This window comes from Sphaeramia orbicularis, chromosome 9, assembly GCF_902148855.1.
Source record: "Sphaeramia orbicularis chromosome 9, fSphaOr1.1, whole genome shotgun sequence".
Taxonomy (NCBI): domain Eukaryota; kingdom Metazoa; phylum Chordata; class Actinopteri; order Kurtiformes; family Apogonidae; genus Sphaeramia; species Sphaeramia orbicularis.
The window spans coordinates 192,853-212,591 of NC_043965.1; the positions used below are offsets into that span (position 1 = coordinate 192,853).

Genomic DNA, 19,739 nt, shown 5'->3' on the forward strand with positions numbered 1-19,739 from the left:
TGTCACTATGACAATAAAGTCATCATATTTTGAGAATAAAACTATAACATTATTAGAAAAAAGTCATAGTTTAAAAAAAAACAAAACAAAACTCATAATTTAACGAAAATGTCATACTTTCATGAGATTAAAGTCGCAATAGTGCGATAAAGTCATAATTTAGAAATTATTAGCCTTAAGTTAGTTTAGTAATTTGCCTCAAATCTGTTCAGTTCGGACGATGAAACAAACCCAAACATGTACGAACTGTCTTCAAAGTCCTTCGACTAATGCTAATGTGTTGATGGTGGGTGGGGCTAATAGGCTCAGTATTTGGTGGGCGGGGCTAATAGGCTCAGTATCTGGCCTTTGTGCGTAAACCCCAAATGAAAGTAGAACCTCACAGAATGTTCTACATTATGTAACGAGTGGGTACGACTGTATTCTCATAAATTCTGATATTTTTCCTCCTGTTTTTAAATTATGACATTATTCTCATAAACATACAGCTTTTATCTGGATATTTTGCAACTTTCCTCTGGTCATGACAGGTGTTTTTCTTTTCTTACGTGGCCCTGATGCGCCGTTGTCCTTATCTGCTTAGATTCTGACACATTATTTACAGAAAGATTTAAAGTAAATAAGTACAGACCTGCAGCGGTGACCTCTGACCCCCTGTCTCCTAGGTGACGACCTCCACGGGTACCAAGTGTTTCTCCTGTCGTTCAGCCGCAGAACGAGATAAATGGATGGAGAACCTGAGACGAGCCGTCCACCCGAACAAAGACAACAGCCGACGGGTGGAGAACGTTCTGACGGTGTGGGTCATCGAGGCCAAAGACCTGCCCGCCAAGAAGAGGTAGGGGGTGGGGCTACAGTGGTCTGGGAGGGGCCAGCGCTGAGGAACAGACAAGTAAACAGCATCTGATGAAGAGAAAATAGTTTTGGAAATGAAGAAGTCACCAAAAGCAGCTGATGAAGGAAAGAAAACAACCAAACATTCTGGAAATAGAACAAAATGACCTCTAAAAAAAATTTAAGAAACAATCTGTAGAAATGGATCAGAACGATCTGAAAACAGGAAATGACCTGGACTCAAAACAAACATGTTGGAAGTTTAAAAAGAACAAATACAGAAACGTCCTAAACCGTTTAAAGTTCAGGACCTGTTCTAAAATGGTGGAAGGTCAGTGACTGGTGTGTAGGTGTGGTCTAACCTTCAGCTGTGGTGTGGTCTGTGCAGGTACTTCTGCGAGCTGTGTTTGGACGACAGCCTGTACGCTCGCACTTCCTGTAAACTCAAGACCGACAACATCTTCTGGGGCGAGCGCTTCGACTTCAGCAGCCTCCCGTCCGTTGGCGCCGTGACCCTTCATCTTTACAAAGACACCGACCGCAAGAGGAAGAAGGACAAGAGCAGCTACGTGGGCCTGGTCAACATCCCTGTTGCCACGGTGACTGGACGCCAGCTGGTGGAGAAGTGGTACTCCGTGAGCACGCCCAGCACCAGCCGAGGTACGCACCTCTGAGGGGGAGGGAGGGGTGGAGGTGGGCGGAGCTTAGAACGGCAGAGTGCAGTCGGTGAGAGATGCATGGAAGATTTTTATGACTTTTAGCAGCGTTTTAGCGATGAATTCATGTAAATAATCTGTATCATAATACTGGAAGGGCTCACAGCATCTGTATGTGTGTGTGTGTCTGTCTGTCTGTCTGTCTGTGTGGTTCTAATAAATGTAGACGTTTTTAACTGTCCACTTTGGTTCCTACAGTTGAGGAATAGTCCCATCTCCACATTAAATGTCTTTTTTTTCTCTTTAAAGTCAGGAGGGACTGATTTAATTCTCGTTGCTAAGGAGTTGCCAGGGGGAGGGACAGGAAGCAGCCTTACACATCAGGAGACAATGGGCGTGGTCAGTGCTGTCCTCTAGTCGTCAAACACAGGAGCACAGGTGTCATTAGACCTGGGTTAGACCCGGGTACTTTTGGCAGTAGACCCAGATTTTTTTTTTTTTTTAAATAAGCGTATTAGTGAATACATGTCCCCTTCATCGTTGGCACCTGCAGCTGTAACTGGAAGCAGATGGGAGAGCCTTACTCTGAACTGGATTACTCTGAACTGGATCCCAGGTCCGTTTAAGTCCAACAGGCTGCTGTGTGCACAGCTGGGTTCTGTGAGCCAGGGCTTAGAGCACAGCTTGGTTCTGACTTCTGTAAATGAAACTGGTTCCGTTTACAGATCTCAGAACTGGCTTCGAGAATAGAACCAACTTGACTGTGTCAGATAATAATACGTGGTGTTATTTAAGGTGAAATGGACTCATTACGGTGATACTTCACAGTGGCTCCATTGTAGTGAATGAGGCCATGTCTGTCCATCACCACTAATACTGTTTCCTGTCTGAACAAGGTCTGGACACGCCTCTAATCTAACCACGCCCCCATGTCAAAAAGAGGCTAGAATGTTTTCTGACCGTACAAAGTTTTGTAAATGCAAAAAAATGGTTTGTAGGAGCAAAATAAATAATATTAAAAATAAATTAAAGGTGGATTTTTCAAAAGAATATATATTTTTGGTTTACAAAACTTCATGTAAGTTTACAGTGTTTTCTGGACTCATCTTAACCCCCCCCCCCCCAGTCTGTAGTTAAAGCTAATTAGATTCCCAATATTTTCTTTGTCAGCATCTGTCATATATTTGTGTCGTACCTGGACATAATGGACATGATGTCAGTGTCAGTGGAATAAACTATAGCAAATAGTTTTATATGTACGACATGTGTACGTCTAAAACAGAACAGATAAAGGCTGAAGGGGTTTCCACTGTTTTTATCTGAATTTTCCTACATTTACATTTATTTATTTAGTAGTTTATTTGACAGGGACAATATACATTAATCAACATTACTGGAAACATACCAGAGTTAGAATAATGGTTATTTTTCATCTGTTGTTCCTGGACAGATGTCTTTTCATCATAAATATGATTTTAAAAAATATTTAAGTTTTTATTTTTTGCTATAACACACTGTTTGAAGTATTTATTCCACATAGTAATGATAATTAATGGACATATATTGAAAGTGAAGTTCTTCCTGAAAAAAGGTGCAGAAGTATTTGACCTTTTTATTGCAGAACCCACCTAAGTCCACCTGGACCGGTTCTCCTCATGGGGTCTGGACTTATTCCAGTTGATGGAACCACCCTTCAGGTCCAGTTCCGGTTCCGGTCGTAGTTTCCTCATGTGTTTGAGGTCATAATAACGCTCTGACCTGTCCACGTCTGTGCTGTTTCAGGTAAATCGTCAGGTCCGACGGTGCGAATCAAAGCTCGGTACCAGAGTATCGTTATCCTGCCCATGGAACAGTACAAAGAGTTCGCCGAGTACATCAGTTCCAACTACCTGCTGCTCTGCAACACTCTGGAAGCTTCCATCAGCCTCCGAGCCAAAGAGGAGATCGCCGCCGCACTCGTCCACATCCTGCACAGCACGGGCAAGGCCAAGGTAGCCCTGCCCACTCTGTCATAAGCCCCGCCCCTCTCTATACAGAAATAGGGAATAAACACAGAAAACCTCAACATAATTAAAAATAGAATAGAATTTGCTTCATAATGAAGCAAAGGCTTCTGGGTTTTTAGCAGAACACCAAATGTACCAAAGGACTCCGTACACACGAGGAATGTGAAGAACCGTCTGGGTTGAATCATGTTTTAATTCAGGTGAACTTTGACCTCTGTCTGCAGGATTTTCTGACAGACCTGATGATGTCAGAGGTGGACCGTTGCCGCGACAATGATCAGCTGATTTTCAGGGAAAATACTCTGGCTACAAAGAGCATCGAGGAATACCTGAAGCTGATTGGACAGAAGTACCTGCAGGACGCCCTGGGTATGACCAATAACAGAATCCTCAGGTCCTGTCAGAGCCAAGCCCCGCCCCCTTCTAACGCCGTTTCTGTGTGTGTTCAGGTGAGTTCATTAAAGCGCTGTGTGAGTCTGATGAGAACTGTGAGGTCGACCCGTCCCGATGTGCGACCTCTGACCTGGCTGAACACCAGGCCAACCTGAGGATGTGCTGCGAACTCGCCTTCTGCAAGATCCTCGACTCATACCGGTACAAACCAGTTACCACGGCAACACTGGCTTTGGTTTTTAGTGACATTTGGCATATTTTAGCATAGTTGTATTTTCATTCATTAAAGTATTTCCTGGTTTTATTGACGATAATGACCCCGTGTCCTGTCGTCGTCCTCCTCACAGGGTGTTTCCACGGGAGTTGAAGGAGGTGTTTGCGTCGTGGCGACAGGAGTGCAGTAACCGGGGGCGACCGGACATCAGTGAGCGTCTGATCAGTGCCTCGTTGTTTCTGCGTTTCCTGTGTCCGGCTGTGATGTCGCCGTCGCTCTTCGACCTGATGCAGGAATACCCCGACGAGCGCACGGCACGAACTCTGACCCTGATCGCCAAAGTCATCCAGAACCTCGCCAACTTCAGCAAGTAAGACCCTCAGGCGTTCAGCCAATCAGATCCGGTTACTGCGGCGTGTTTCTCACCTGTTGTCGTGCAGGTTCGGGACTAAAGAGGAGTACATGCTGTTCATGAACGACTTCGTGGAGCGTCAGTGGAGCAGCATGCAGCGCTTCCTGCAGGAGATCTCCAACCCCGACGGCCTCAACCACACCGCCGGCTTCGACGGATACATCGACCTGGGCCGAGAGCTGTCCAGTCTGCACACGCTCCTGACCGAGCTCGACCAGGTACCACCCACCAGGACTAACTCCACTGACCACCCGCCCTGGTCAGTGGAGTTAGTCCACCGACCCGTCAGCACTGAGTCTGGACCAGGTTCTAATAATTTTACATTTTTCATTATAGTTTAGTTTTACTTAGTTTTGACTTTTTTTTCTCTAATTCAGTAAGTTTTAATTCATTTTTTAAGCAGGTTTGCTAGTTTTTATTAGTTTTTGTTTTTTTCTAAATGCTTAATTTTAGTTTAGTTTTAGTTTTTTTTTAATATCTTTTCTCTTCTTCGCCATCATATTCAAATAAATCCCAGACAGGACTCTGCTGCTTTAGTCTCCATGTTTCCATGTGGAGTGGGGACCAGAAGACGACTCTAAACCAAGTGACAGACTGTGAAGTGCCGTATGGTGCCAACAGCTGAAATTGTTGGAGTGAAATAAATCAATTTCATATCAATCTGACATTGACAAAAATGAAAACAAAGGGAATTTTATCCATAATTTTTATACGTTCTAGTTAGTTTTGTAAACACACAATGCAGTTTCAGTTAGTTATTGTTTTTTTTCTTTTAATCATAGTTTTTATTTATTTCAGTTAACAAAAATGTTTTTCAATTCTAGTTTTCGTCATTTCGTTAGTTTTCGTTAACTATAATAAGCTTGGTCCGGACTCGACTTCATTATCATCAGCAACATCTTCTCTGAAACTAAGGGTCGGATTCATGGCATATTTTATATGTATCGTCCTTTAGACACCAGGCGCTTTTCCATTGTCCATCTGAGCTAAACTGTTCCATATTTATATAAATGTGTTCCAAACACAAGTGTGAAATGTAGGTTTGTGCATTCATCCCCAAATGTGCTGATGAGTTTCTTTCTTCTGGTAGATGTCAGTCCTTCCATAAATCTGTGTTGGTTTGAATCTAGAATGCTGGTTCCTCCTCTGTCTCCTACTAAATTCTAACCTGATGTGGTTTCCTGGTGTGTCCACACATACACACACACACGTTTGGGTTCAACTCTTCTTCTCAACATCCCTTTTTTTGGGGGGGTCATTTGACTCTAGTTGGACTAACAGGTCTTTCCATTACAGTTTTGTGCAATATACCAATTTAACTATGAAAAAACACCTCTTGCAAGAACAAAAACTTGAGAGTTTTGGAGAAATTGTCGTTTTTTCGTTAGACAAATTTTTATGCACAATTTGTATTCATGCAATTTGAGGATCAATGGGAAAGAGACCAGTGTCAACAAAGTTTGTTCACAGTTTGGAAGAATTTAGATTTTGGATACATTGTTTAAATTTTCTACCTGTTCCTTTCCTTCTCCTGGTCCATCTGTTGGTGGTTTAGAACATGTAACTGGTTCGAGGTATCAGTCTAATTCCTATTGGTCACTGATAGAAGTCATATATGGACTGTGATTGGATGAACTGAGTTCTCCTCCAGTGAAAGCCCCGCCCACTTCTACAGTTAGATTGATGTGCATCCAGAACCAGGACTGGAACATAGAACAGAACCAGGGCTGGAACACAGAACAGAACCAGGACTGGAACACAGAGCAGAACCAGGACTGGAACACAGAACAGAACCAGGACTGGAACATAGAACAGAACCAGGACTGGAACACAGAACAGAACCAGGACTGGAACACAGAGCAGAACCAGGACTGGAACACAGAACAGAACCAGGACTGGAACACAGAACAGAACCAGGAGTGGAACACAGAACAGAACCAGGGCTGGAACACAGAACAGAACCAGGACTGGAACACAGAGCAGACCCAGGACTGGAACACAGAACAGACCCAGGACTGGAACACAGAGACAGAACCAGGACTGGAACATAGAACAGAACCAGGACTGGAACATAGAACAGAACCAGGACTGGAACACAGAACAGAACCAGGACTGGAACATAGAGCAGAACCAGGATTGGAACATAGAACAGAACCAGGACTGGAACACAGAGACAGAACCAGGACTGGAACACAGAGACAGAACCAGGACTGGAACACAGAACAGAACCAGGATTGGAACATAGAACAGAACCAGGACTGGAACACAGAACAGAACCAGGACTGGAACATAGAGCAGAACAAGGATTGGAACATAGAATAGAACCAGGACTGGAACATAGAACAGAACCAGGACTGGAACACAGAACAGAACCAGGACTGGAACATAGAGCAGAACAAGGATTGGAACATAGAACAGAACCAGGACTGGAACATAGAACAGAACCAGGATTGGAACATAGAACAGAACCAGGACTGGAACACAGAACAGAACCAGGACTGGAACATAGAACAGAACCAGGACTGGAACATAGAACAGAACCTGACATAGAACACATTCAGCTGGTTCTAATCCATATAGAACAGACGCTGACGTACAGAGACGCTGGAGACTAGTCTTCAATAACAACTGCGATAATTTCATTTATTAGATGATTAATATTTCTTCATAAAGGTGGAAATAAATCCAGTGTCAGTCACAGACTGATTCTGTTGTAAAATGACTAAACCACAAAAGTTTGGTCGTGGCATTAATTCGACTCGCAGTGGGCGGATCCGCTGTATCGTCTAAATATCGCAGTAACAGAAGTGCTTCCGTGTCTGAAATCTCCTCTCTCTCTTTCAGTCATGCCTGGTGAAGCTTGGTCCTCTTCCTCGCATCCTCAGAGATGTCTCATTGGCTCTGGCTAACCCTGGGGGCGTGGCCAATCCAGGGGGCGTGTCTGTCTCCTCTCCAGAGCCCCAGCGTATGGTGTCTCCCGCCCCCTCTGTCTCCGCCCCTCTCCCCTCCTCTGGCGGCCTGTAACCCGTCGGTCGGCCTGCCCAGCGGCGTCGGACTGGATGGAGGGTTAGCGCTGCTGACCAATCACATTTGAGGGGGCGGGGCTCTAACATGTTTACTACTGTACGGTCATTATCAGTAAATGATCAATAACTTGTGTGTGTGTTTGTAGTTTGGTCGATTTCACCAGACTTCCATCTCCGACTCCTGAGAACAAAGATTTGTTCTTCGTGACCAAAGGATCCAGTCTGCAGCCGGCGTCAGGTGATCTTTGACCTTTGACCTCTCATCCACTTACAGCCACATTTATTAAATATACTGCCATGAGTTTGGACAATATCGCAAATCAACATGAATGAAAATACAGAATTTATGGAGCACTTTGAATGTCTATTTGTATTTTATTGCAGTACAAAACATAATTATTAAGAATTGTAATTAGGATTGTGATTCTATTATCATTATTATTATTATTATTATTATTATTATAAGGCACAACAAACCCCGCCCCTCACATGTATTTTGTCCAATATAAGTAAGATTTTTTGAACTTTGACCTGCTTTTCCCAAAATGTAGTCACATCTATTCTGGGTCACTGGTAATCTAAAAACCCAATTAGGTCTGAATTTAACCAATAGATTTACTGCTCAAGTGTAAACAAACAAACAAACCAAACCAAAAACAGTAGGCCTTGCCTCCCTTTCAGGGGGCGGAGTCATAATAATTCAGTAATTAATTGTGACTAAACGACACTGGACATCCTTCCTGTCTGTGTCCATCAGACTGTTTTAATAATGAAATCATATAATTGACAATAATTACCCACAACAATATTTCTGTACATTTATTTATTGATAATTTCTGTCCTACTTTTTTCTACTTGACTGTAACACACTAATGTCCCCTGGGTTTAATAAGATTTTATGATTCTGACAAATGTAGGAATAAATAGATTATTTATTATTATATATATGTATTATATTATAAATTATCACATGAATATTTGTATACATTTATTAGTTTTATAAGAAACTGAAGAAGTAATGTTTGAAGTTTAAGGTCAGGCTTATGATATTAAATGTCTGAAAAATCTGAAAATGTGAAAATTAAAGGTCAAACTAATAATCAGTTTGATACGAACTGTCCATTGTTCACGTCCAGTCACTGAGGCTCCATTCAGATGAAGGCAAACGTGTCCATATGTGACCTGGATCTGATCGAATATAGACAGTCTGAACAGTACTAATCTGACCCAGACCACTTTCATATGCGGTCCTAAATCTGATCCAGATCTGATATTTTCCAATGTGACTTCAGTCTGAACATTCAGGTCACATTATCTGACTTTACATCATTGAAATGCGACAAACGTCCCAGTTCTGCTTGCCCTCCATATTTCCTTCTGTAAACACAGTGTGTGTCTGCATGGTCTGGTATTCCATCAGGACCTCTTTAGTGCATGTGGGTCACTTCAGGACCTCTTTAGTGCATGTGGGTCACTTCAGGGCCTCTTTAGTGCATGTGGGTCACTTCAGGGCCTCTTTAGTGCATGTTGGTCACTTCAGGACCTCTTTAGTGCATGTGGGTCACTTCAGGGTCACATTCAGTTCAGATTCAAAACTGATAGATGTCGCATTTAATGTGGAATATGAAACAACACACAAACAAATCAGATTTGACCCAAACATCCGAACTGTGCGTTCAACCTGCTGTGAACGTAGTCTCAGACGAGTCCACCGGGACTGGTACTAATAACCCGGTTCCGTCCCTCCAGGTCTTCAGGGTCTCCAGCGCCCAGCTCTTCCTACTCAGAACCTATGACACCGACGGCGGCTTCGAAATGACCAATGGCGGCCGGAGGGAGGGGCCAGAGTTGACCAATGAGAGCCGCAGTCTGTCTCTGGTTGACCTGCAGGACACATCCCCTAGCGACGGCCTTGACGACAGCCAATGGCAGCGTAGGACCGGGCTCCTCCCTCTGTCTTTCCAAAACCCCGTCTATCACATGACCAGCACGTCGCCTCGGCAACCGCAGCAGCAGCAGCAGCAGGCCGACGCCACGCCCTCTGATGGATCGTGGGATCGCAGGGCAACGCGGACGACAGGAGCGCCATGGCAACCAGCCGGCGTTTCTTACCCAGATGTCTGTGGGGCTGGGAGCGGGCGACGAGGAGAAACGAGGAGAGCGAATGTCGGCCATGTCCAGCAGCAGCAGCGGCGAGGAGTACTCCCGCCGAGCGCTGTCGCTATCAGAAACGCTGCCAGGTACCCATCACAACAAATACTGCAATATGTACTGCAGTAGTTTGAAGTATTTAATAGTACTAATATTGCATTCATGCATTTGACACAGAAATACCTCTACTATTACTACAGTACCAGTACTATCACTACAGTACCAGTACTTCTACTATCACTACAGTACCAGTACTTCTGCTATCACCATAGTACCAGTACTACTATCACCATAGTACCAGTACTACTGCTATCACTACAGTACCAGTACTACTATCACTGCAGTACCAGTACTACTATCACTGCAGTACCAGTACTACTACTATCACTACAGTACCACTACTACTATCACCGCAGTACCAGTACTTCTATTATCTCCGCAGTACCAGTACTACGATCACTACAGTACCAGTACTTTACTACAGTAAACCCTGTGTACTTGTACCACTCCAGGAAGCTCCGCCCCTCCTCGTCAGAACTCGTCAGGGCCTCAGCGCCGTATAGACCAGCCCCCTCCTCCGTCCTCTGCACCACCGGGGCCCCCTCGCGGCCGCACTCCTCCCAGCATGCTCAGCGCACCGAGGCTCCGCCTACCCTCCCCGTCCCGCCTCCGGAAGCATGATGTCATCGAGTCCCGATTGGCCGAGCAGCAGCCAGTCGCGGCTCAGGCAGACGTCGTCATCGTCTAAAGGCGACAGCCCCGAGAAACAGCGGCCCGCTAACAAGGTAATGCCGTTACCGGTGGTAACCGGCCAGCCCCTGACCCTGGACTCTCAGGTCCGGGACGATTTGTTGGACATTTTCACCAAATGAACAAAAAAAACCTTGAAAGTGGCAAAAAAGTGAACAAATCCTTCCACATTGAGGAGAAAATGGGTTAAAAAATGAGGAAAAATGAAAAATGTGGAACCCTGTATTTATTCAGTTAACCTTCAAAAACCAGAACCATCTACTGATCTAAACTGTTTAATTCCTGTTGATTCACTAATCCTATCAATCCATGGGAATGACTGGTGTAAAATACAGTTCTTCATCTTTTCATGGTCATCAGATATCTTCTCCAACATCGATTCACCAGTAAAACCCACGGAGTTGGATCAATGACAGTGGATGGACACAGTGGGTTTATGATCGAGAAACAATAAAAATAAACAAAAATGAACGAAAAATAAATAAAATGGAAAGCAAGTTTGAATAAAAATAATAAAACGGGCAACAAAATGAAAAAAAAAAGAATAAAAATGACCAAAATAAGGTTGCAGACGTTTGTTTTTATGTTCAATAATGTATATTTGACTGTAAAAGTCTGTTTTTCTTCAGTTTCTCTGTTTTGATAAAATAACTTTGAATGAACCTGATCAATGAATTAAACATATGAAAATACAGGATTTACACTGAAAAAAATAGAAATACAGAGGATCAAATGACCATCAATCCTATTTCTTTAAGATCTGATACAAAGGGAACACTGGGTCTGCATGGGTTAAATGTGAGACTGTGGGAGGGGTCAGCGTTGTCATGGAAACGGTTGACACTTTATACTCAGCCTGTTTGTCTGTACTTTTTCTGTGTATCAGTGTTGATTCTCCTGGTTTCAGTCTCGTTTGTTCTGATGTGTTTGTTTGTGTTCAGGCTCCGTCTCCGTGTGCGTTGGATCGTACGGCGGCCTGGCTCCTCAACATGAACTCCGCCTCCTCCTATGGCGAAACAGAGGATGATCGCCATGACGACGCTCTGATTGAGAAAGTAAGAAGCCCCTCTCTGGGTTTACTGGTCCCACTGGTCTGACTGGTCCCACTGGTCCTCACTGTAAAACATGCTTATATGAGGTGCACAAACCCTTCGTTGACGTCGTCCTTGTTCTGTTTTTCATGTTTTTTTTCCAGTATCAGCAGGAAATCGTGCTGCTGCAGGAGAAGCTGCGGGTGGCGGCGCTGCGACAGAGGAGTTGTGAAGCCCGACTGCTGTCCAGGATCAGCAGAACCAACGCAGCTGCAGGAGTACCAGGGTGTGGAGGGGGTTGGGCGGGGCCTGTGGCTCTGTAAGGGGTGGGGCTGAACCCTGTCATGTTCCTGTGTTCTCTTGTGTATTCATGGCTTTGGTCGGGTTTAGTTCATACCAGCGCAGACACTGACACCTAGTGGACGACAGCCGGAACACCAGCTTTATTTACACACAACCAAGATGGCCGACAGGAAGTCATAAATACTGACCATCCCAGGAACAGGAAGTACATCCAAATATTGAAGCATCAAGTAACATGGAAGGGTTATATCATTGGTCAAAATTACACACATTTATTTAATATATAAATAAATGTACAGTTATAACTAAACTCCATCCATCTGTGTTTTATGTACTGTCATTTATCCATGACTGTAACTGGGATCAGCTGATCTGACCAACTGGTTTTAATGGATAAACGTTATCAGAGTGGAATTAACCCTTGGATGTCCCAGTGGTCTTGGACCCTCCACTAACCCATAAATAAGTCCAAAATTTAAATCAATGTGTTTTTATAACACTTCCGTCAATTTGTCCTGTTAAAAATGATCCTTTGTGTGATATTTTGGTCCAAAAAAAGAATGATTTCATGTTTGAACTATTTTTTTATTTTCACATTTTTAACCATTTTAAAATGTTTTTTTTCTTGAATATTTTGAAATCAAAGGTTCAGAGGTAATTCTATTGTAAATGAATGCATGTCATTTGGACCCAAATATGGATGCTTTAGGGTAGTGAAACAAAAACTACAAATACATCAAATCTATAAAAATCCATACCTGAAATATGAAATAACTTTTCTGTACAAAGATACTGAAATAAAACAACCTGACCAGTCACTTTGAGTCACTTGTACGTCTAAAGTTTTTTTTCATATTATCTCCATGAAGTGAATAACAACTAACATTAGAATATGATGAATGTGATATTGGTTTGGTAAAGTGTTGGCGAGTCGACATTTATGGAACAAAAAGGAGTTAATTATCCAACAAAATGAACAAAAAAGGTTCAGGTGCCAAATAAAACAGAAGTGACCACGATAAGAAACAAATGAACAAAACCATGAGAAAATAATCAATGAAATGAATAAAAATGTGCCAAAAATGAACTTTTTTGTTTTTGCAGGTTTTCTAAAAGTCACTTTAAGATAATATAAGATGATATTCAAATTTAAAAAAATAAACAAAAATTAGAAAAATTAAAGAAACTAAATGAATCGAACATGCAACGAAATTAACAAAAGCAAACAGAATAATAAACAAATGAACAAAACTGAGTAAAATGATCAAAAAATGAACAAAAATTAACAAAAAAGGAGCAAAAAACATGAAACAACTGCCAAATAGAACAGAAGTGACCACGATAAGAAACAAATGAACAAAACCATGAGAAAAATAATTTTAAAAATGAAAATAAGAATCAAAATAATCTAAAAAATGAACAAAAACTAGGTTCATAAAGAGTTTCAGTCATATTATTGTTTTGTTTTGTTTTTTATGCCTGAAGTGAAATAAACAGTTTGATGAGTGTGAAAGAGTTAAATGTGTTTGTTTGTTTGTTTGTTTGTTTGTTTGTTTGTTTGTTTGTTTGTTTGTTTGTTTGTTTGTTTGTTTTAGGCTCGTCTGGAGGACACAGAGAGTCGACTGAGACGACTGCAGGACGACAAAGACCTGCAGATGAACAGCATCATCAGCAGGTGAGGACCAGGACTAGGACCAGGACCAAGACCAAGACCAGGACTAGAACTAGGACCAGGACCAAGACTACGACCAGGACCAGGACTAAGACTAGGACTAAGACCAGGACTAGGAATAGGGCCAGGACTAGGACCAAGACCAGGACTAGGAATAGGACCAGGGTTAGGACTTGGACTGAGACTGCTAAGACTAGGACCAGGACTAGCACTAACACTAGGACCAAGACTAGGACCAGTACTAGGACCAGGAGTTGGACAAGGACCAAGACCAGGCCCAGGACTAAGACCAGGACTAGGACCAGGACCAAGATTAGGACTAGTACTAGGACTAAGACTAAGACCAGGACTAGGACCAGGACCAGGACCAGGCCCCCGTTGACACAGCGGCTCCTCCTTTGTGGTTCATGGTGTTTAATGTGCAGTTCCTTTGACCTTTGACCTGTGCAGGTTGATGGCGGTGGAGGAGGAGCTTAAGAAGGACCACTCAGACATGCAGGCAGTGGTGGACTCCAAACAGAAGATCATCGAGGCTCAGGTCTGGACTCACCTCACAGACTCTGAGGCTCATTTGGCGTCAGCGTGCGTCCTCACATTACGGACGATTTTCACAGAAAGACGAAGGTTTTAGGAGTTTAACGAAATTAAAGGAAGAAGTCCAGAAATCCTCAAACTGACCGTTTACTCTAATACTCTGATCAGTATCTGATTATTGTTGATCATATAAACAGAATAATCTGATCTGTTTGATCTGATAACAGCAGTAATCTGATTACAGTCAGATGAACCCCCCTGGGTTTGTCTTCATACATGTTTCCAGATTCATCTGAACATGTGGAAAAACCAGTGAATCACAGAAAACAGAAGAATGAAGACGACAACAACAGGAAGTTGAATTCTACGACACCAGACTCAAACAAAACCAAACAAACGATGAATAAAAGAATTAAAAATGAACCAAACCCATGAAAAACTGAGAAAAATAATGAATAAAATGAACAAAACTGAACACCATGAGTAGAAGACAAGAACAGGAAGTTGGATTCTACGTACGAACGAACTCTGAAATAAATCCAACAATGACTAACGACTAAACCAGGGTTTATGGATTATCCTGTTTACAAAGTGACTGTGAATGCATCACGTCTGATTATTACAATTATCTGATTAATAACAGTTACTGTGTTTTTATCGTCATGGAAACGGGTTCAGTGTCGTTAATTTAATCATGAACTCCTTCATTTCTGTTTCTTCTGTTAAATTAACCGCCGTCTTTCTTCGTCTCTTTCAGGAGAAACGGATCGCCAGTCTTGACGCCGCCAACAGTCGCCTGATGGCGGCACTCACTCAGCTGAAGGAACGCTACGCCGTGACGTCGCAGAGGAACGGCCTGTCGCCTAGCAACACGTCATCCCTGCAGATCACCGAGAACGGAGAGTTTCGCAACTCCGGCAACTGCTGAGCAACGTGCCGCCTGATTGGACGACTGGAATAGTTTTGATTGGCTCTGGCTGCAGGAAGGGGAGGGGCTTATCTGCATGACAAACCCGAAAGGGAAGGAGAGGCGGGGCGGGGTCACATCTATCAGATATCCTGTTCAGTAGTTCACAGACCTGTCAATCATCTCCCCTGGGGCGGGTCCGACCTCTGACCTCTGACCTGACTCAGACAGTGTTGCTAGGTTACCCTCCGCCCCTTTTTATGCATGTTTCTTCTTTGGACATCACAGTCTGACATCATTTCCTGTTTCTGTTGGTACTTCCTGCCGAGAACCAGTGCTCTGGACTAACAGGACTAACCCTGGCTCTGATTGGTCGGATTAACAGACTGCCCGGCTCTGATTGGTCGGACATGTAACGGCCGCTGTTCAGTTTAAAGGTTCAAAGACGTTTCATTTGACGCTCAGTCGTCCTATTATATCCTTTATGTTGTGACTTAAAGGGACAGTCCATCGTTTTTCATCTCAGTCATGTGACATAGTCAGAAGTAGACGGACTCCTCTGGTTGGCCAATAGAGAGGCTAAGCCCCACCCCTTCTGGTGGACCCTATCGCACTTTACGTCACAAAAAAAATCTGTCCAGTCGTCAGTGGTGATGAATCCGTTCCAGAACATAGAGTCTGTTTGTGATAAAGATAGTTGATAGTTTTTTCGTCCAATCACGTCGCATTCTGGTCGACCGGAGGGGGCGGGACTTACATTCTCTATTTTAGCACAAAGACCGGACCCGAAGGACCGCCCCTCCGTCTGACGGGCGGGGCTTCTGTCCGCTGTGAATATTTAGATGATTTAGTTGCTGGTCGTCCTGTTCGCGCCGACGCTTTAACGTTAGTTTGTGTTGTTTCAGAGATTCTACTGATTTTAATGTAAACATCAGATTCTATTGTAAACAGTCCAAACTCTACGATGTGATGATGAAACGTTGGTGAACACACGCTCCTGCTGTCTCGACTGTACTCTACCGCTGTGTTCACTGTGGCTTCCTGTCTGGTCCGTATTTATTTGTTCTGTTATCGTTATTTATCGAGCTCAGCTTCAGTATTTATAGAGACAGACGCTCCAATAAACTAGTACACCATCACTCTGTTGCCATGGCGATGACTGAGGCGGGGACACGCGGTAACGGGGTTGAGGACCACCTGACAGAATGTGAGCGAAACCCAGCAAAAGATGAATAAAAGGAGCAAAACTAAAGGAAAAAAAATAAAATAATGAACAAAACTAAAGAAAAATGGAATAAAAAAATGAATAAAACTGAACAAAATGAGTAAAATGAAAAAATTTGCTAAACAAATTTAGTAAGGTAATTGAAAATAAGGTAATTGTAAAACTGAAAATGAAAGAATGATCAAAACTAAATATATTTATTACATCATATTTATAGTATTTGTTTTCATACATTTAACTGACTTTAATACTTTGTTCAGTGAAAACAGTTTTCTGTTTCACTAATATTCTAATATTTTACTGTGATATTACAAAAATAGAACATTTTTTTTATTGCTGTATTTGATAAAAACAGCGTTAATTAACCAAAACAAAATTCAGATGGAAATGAACAGGAGTCAACGGGTCATTTTCATGTCATCAGTTTATTTATTTTGTTCATATTTTCTCTCAGTGAAAACATCATTTTCGACTTAACAAATCCATCCTCCCAGATTATGACCTGGATATGGGTTTATTCCAGTTCCATGAGTTTTTTTTAAATAATATACTGTAATAGATTAACATTCAGATCCATTTACATCAGTGAAGAAAACATTAAAATATCACAAAAATAATTTATCACTATTTCTCATCATTTTCACCAAAGTTGAAGTTGAAACTGATCAACTGTGTTTAAGAAAATGACATAAAACCATCAGGTTAAATGAGTTTATGAGCACAGTTCCACGTCTGAGCCCTAGAGGGAGGTGGTAACACCCAGAGGGGAGGGGAGGGGAGGGGAGGGGAGGATCAAACAGTGTCCTTTCTTGTCATTATGTGTTGAATGACATATGCTGCTCAGTGGAGGATTGTGGGTAATGTGGTTCACTTGGCGCTGATGGCCTGCAGGCTGCTGGTCCTCCTCATGATGTTCGGGACAAACAACAGCCCGGACGCTCGCTCGATGGTTTCTATGGGAACCAGGAAACGCTCCAGGGGGATCTTCTCGTCAACGGGTTCATTTGGAAAAACGTATGAGCGAAGCTCCACCCCCCGGCCGTCCATCTGCTCCAGGATCAGCACCTGAGGACGCACATGTAGGCGGAGTCACACCCCGGTCACATGACCCTCAGACGCACGAGTCAACTCACCTTGAAGAAGTGCGTCGGCACGGCAACATGGGTTACGACCCAGAACCTGGTACGCACGTACATTTCCCATCGCCTCGGGTCTGAAAGACAGAGTAACCCCTGAAGACGGTCGTCATGTGCCCCTCCCCATGGAGGAGGATGAGGGAAAGGGGGGCGGAGTGTTTACCTGGGCAGGTAAGCGGGACCCGTGCACACGAACACGTTCAGGTACCGGTTGGTCAGAGAACGACACAGTTTCTCCAGGTTGTTCCAGGCGTTCTGGTTCAGGTGAGGGTTCTGAAAACACAGCACAGGATTACCCACAATCCAACAGGTGATTACCTGTGTTTGTGTTGTTTACCTGTGTTGTTTGTGTTGTTTACCTGTGTTGTTTGTGTTGTTTGTGTTGTTTACCTGTGTTGTTTGTGTTTGTTTAACCTGTGTTGTTTGTGTTGTTTACCTGTGTTGTTTGTGTTGTTTGTGTTGTTTACCTGTGTTGTTTGTGTTGTTTACCTGTGTTGTTTGTGTTGTTTACCTGTGCTGTTTGTGTTGTTTGTGTTGTTTACCTGTGTTGTTTACCTGTGTTGTTTGTGTTGTTTACCTGTGCTGTTTGTGTTGTTTACCTGTGCTGTTTGTGTTGTTTGTGTTGTTACCTGTGGCTGTTTGTGTTGTTTACCTGTGTTGTTTGTGTTGTTACCTGTGTTGTTTGGGTTGGTTACCTGTGTTGTTTGTGGTGTTTACCTGCGGTGCCACGTTGCTCAGGTAGAAGGTGTCGTCCATGGCTTTCTGACTCCACTTGTGATTGGCCGCTGCAGCCAGGTGACCTCTGTCAAAGCCACTCCCTCTGTAGTCCTGCGGTTGTGGAGCGGTGGAAAGGCGTGCACGCTGTGTGGGCGGAGTTTAAACACACCTGTGTTTAGTTGTCATGTGTCCTTTTCATCCTTTTGTCCTTTTTTTTTTTCTCACCTGTCGTCCTCCTTGAACTCACAGTACTTCCTGTCTGGACGTCCCGCTCAGGGAGGCGGGGTTTAGGCCGCTCTATTACCCATGATGCAGTGCGCGTGCGGGGGTCGTAGGAACGTGACGTAGGACTCTCTGGGTTTGACGTTGCCAATGAGGGGAAGCCTTACTTCATGAGGGCTCCGGATCCACCTAGACTCACCTTGACCAGAGGAAAGACCAGGGTCTGACTGGGACTGGGTTCAAGGTTCAGGAGGATCTGTTCAGGACTGGATCTGGACCCGTTTACAGGTTTGGGTTCAGTTTCAGACCCATTGCAGTCTGATTTTAGAGTTAGTCTTTTAGTTCCATCCTGAGGAGGACCCAGCAGGTCCACAGAGGACCCAGCAGGTCTACAGAGGACCCAGCAGGTCTACAGAGGACCCACTGTCCTTGTGTTGGGGACATTTCAGTCTGTTTGTAGTTCTCAGTGCTGGCCACGTGGCCTACATTACCCATGAGCCCCATGTGTACTCCTGGAGCAGGTGTCCTGTCAGTCACCCTACCTGTCCAGTTGATGCTCCCTAGTGCTACTGAGCATGCTCCCTGAGCCCTGAGTGCGTTCCCAGGTGAAGTGCTCATGTGGTTGTGCTCCTCAGCGGGAGTCAGCCATATTTAGTCAGTTAGTTCGCTATTGTGCCTTTGAGCAATAAAACAGTGAAGCAGTTCCATGAGCATGAAAGACAGATGAAGAGATGACAACAGAGTAAGGAAGTTCTTGTATGAAATCAGTGTGTGTGTGTGTGTGTGTGTGTGTGTGTGTGTGTGTGTGTGTGTTTCCACTACAGTTGAAGTCAGTTGAACAGATGACAGAACAGCCCATCATTAAACTGAGTGCATCTGGAAACAGTTCCTTCACCCACAGCTGACTTCATTCAGTTGTGATCCCACACATAGGAACAGCAGAAGTGTCAGAGTCCTGCAGACCTGGTCCAGTCTGGTCTGTCTGATGTGGATCTGGAACTGGGGTCTGTACATGTTCACTACTGACTCTACTTCAGCTGGACCCAGACCTGGTTCACCTGGAGCTTCACTGAACGTGTGACCTTGTTCCACCTTTAACTACTGACACACACACACATACATACACACATATATATATATATATATACACACACACACACACACACACACACACACACACACACATACTGACCGTCAGTTCGGAGGCCTGGACGCTCAGGACCGGGACCACCGGGACCCGGTCCAGCAGACCGAGCCTCCTCCGCTCCTCCTGCGGGTCTCCGGGGCCCAGCAGTCGGCTCAGCCCGGCTCCAAGTCCGGCTCCCACCACCAGGGTCGCTCCGGTCCGTAAGTGTCTCCTCATGCCGCCGCCGCCGGTGCAGTTGTTTGTGTCGCGCACTGATGACGTCAGCGGAAACCGTCCTGGTTGAAGGTAATCTGTCCGCCTTTTAGAAACAAGCTCTCTGATCATTTTAAAACGGCAAAACATGAAGGGATCTATGGAAAATACTGGGAACTTTTTTAAAAATTAAATTACATTAAAGATTAAA

At 43.8% G+C, this 19,739-nt stretch overlaps 1 protein-coding gene and 1 pseudogene across 1 annotated transcript; one reads left to right on the forward strand and one right to left on the reverse strand.

Annotated features, from left to right (window-relative positions):
* Positions 1–16,028, forward strand: part of LOC115425787 (disabled homolog 2-interacting protein-like) — a 39,655-nt pseudogene extending 23,627 nt beyond the window's left edge.
* Positions 16,029–16,529: 501 nt separating this feature from the next.
* endog (endonuclease G) lies at positions 16,530–19,609 on the reverse strand. Its single transcript, XM_030143534.1, is given in 10 exon segments — positions 16,530–17,179; positions 17,248–17,277; positions 17,279–17,327; positions 17,414–17,523; positions 17,968–18,081; positions 18,084–18,111; positions 18,193–18,227; positions 18,229–18,258; positions 18,260–18,388; positions 19,382–19,609. Coding segments are annotated over 10 exon segments (894 nt in total). The 5' UTR covers positions 19,553–19,609; the 3' UTR covers positions 16,530–16,981.
* Positions 19,610–19,739: the final 130 nt, after the last annotated feature.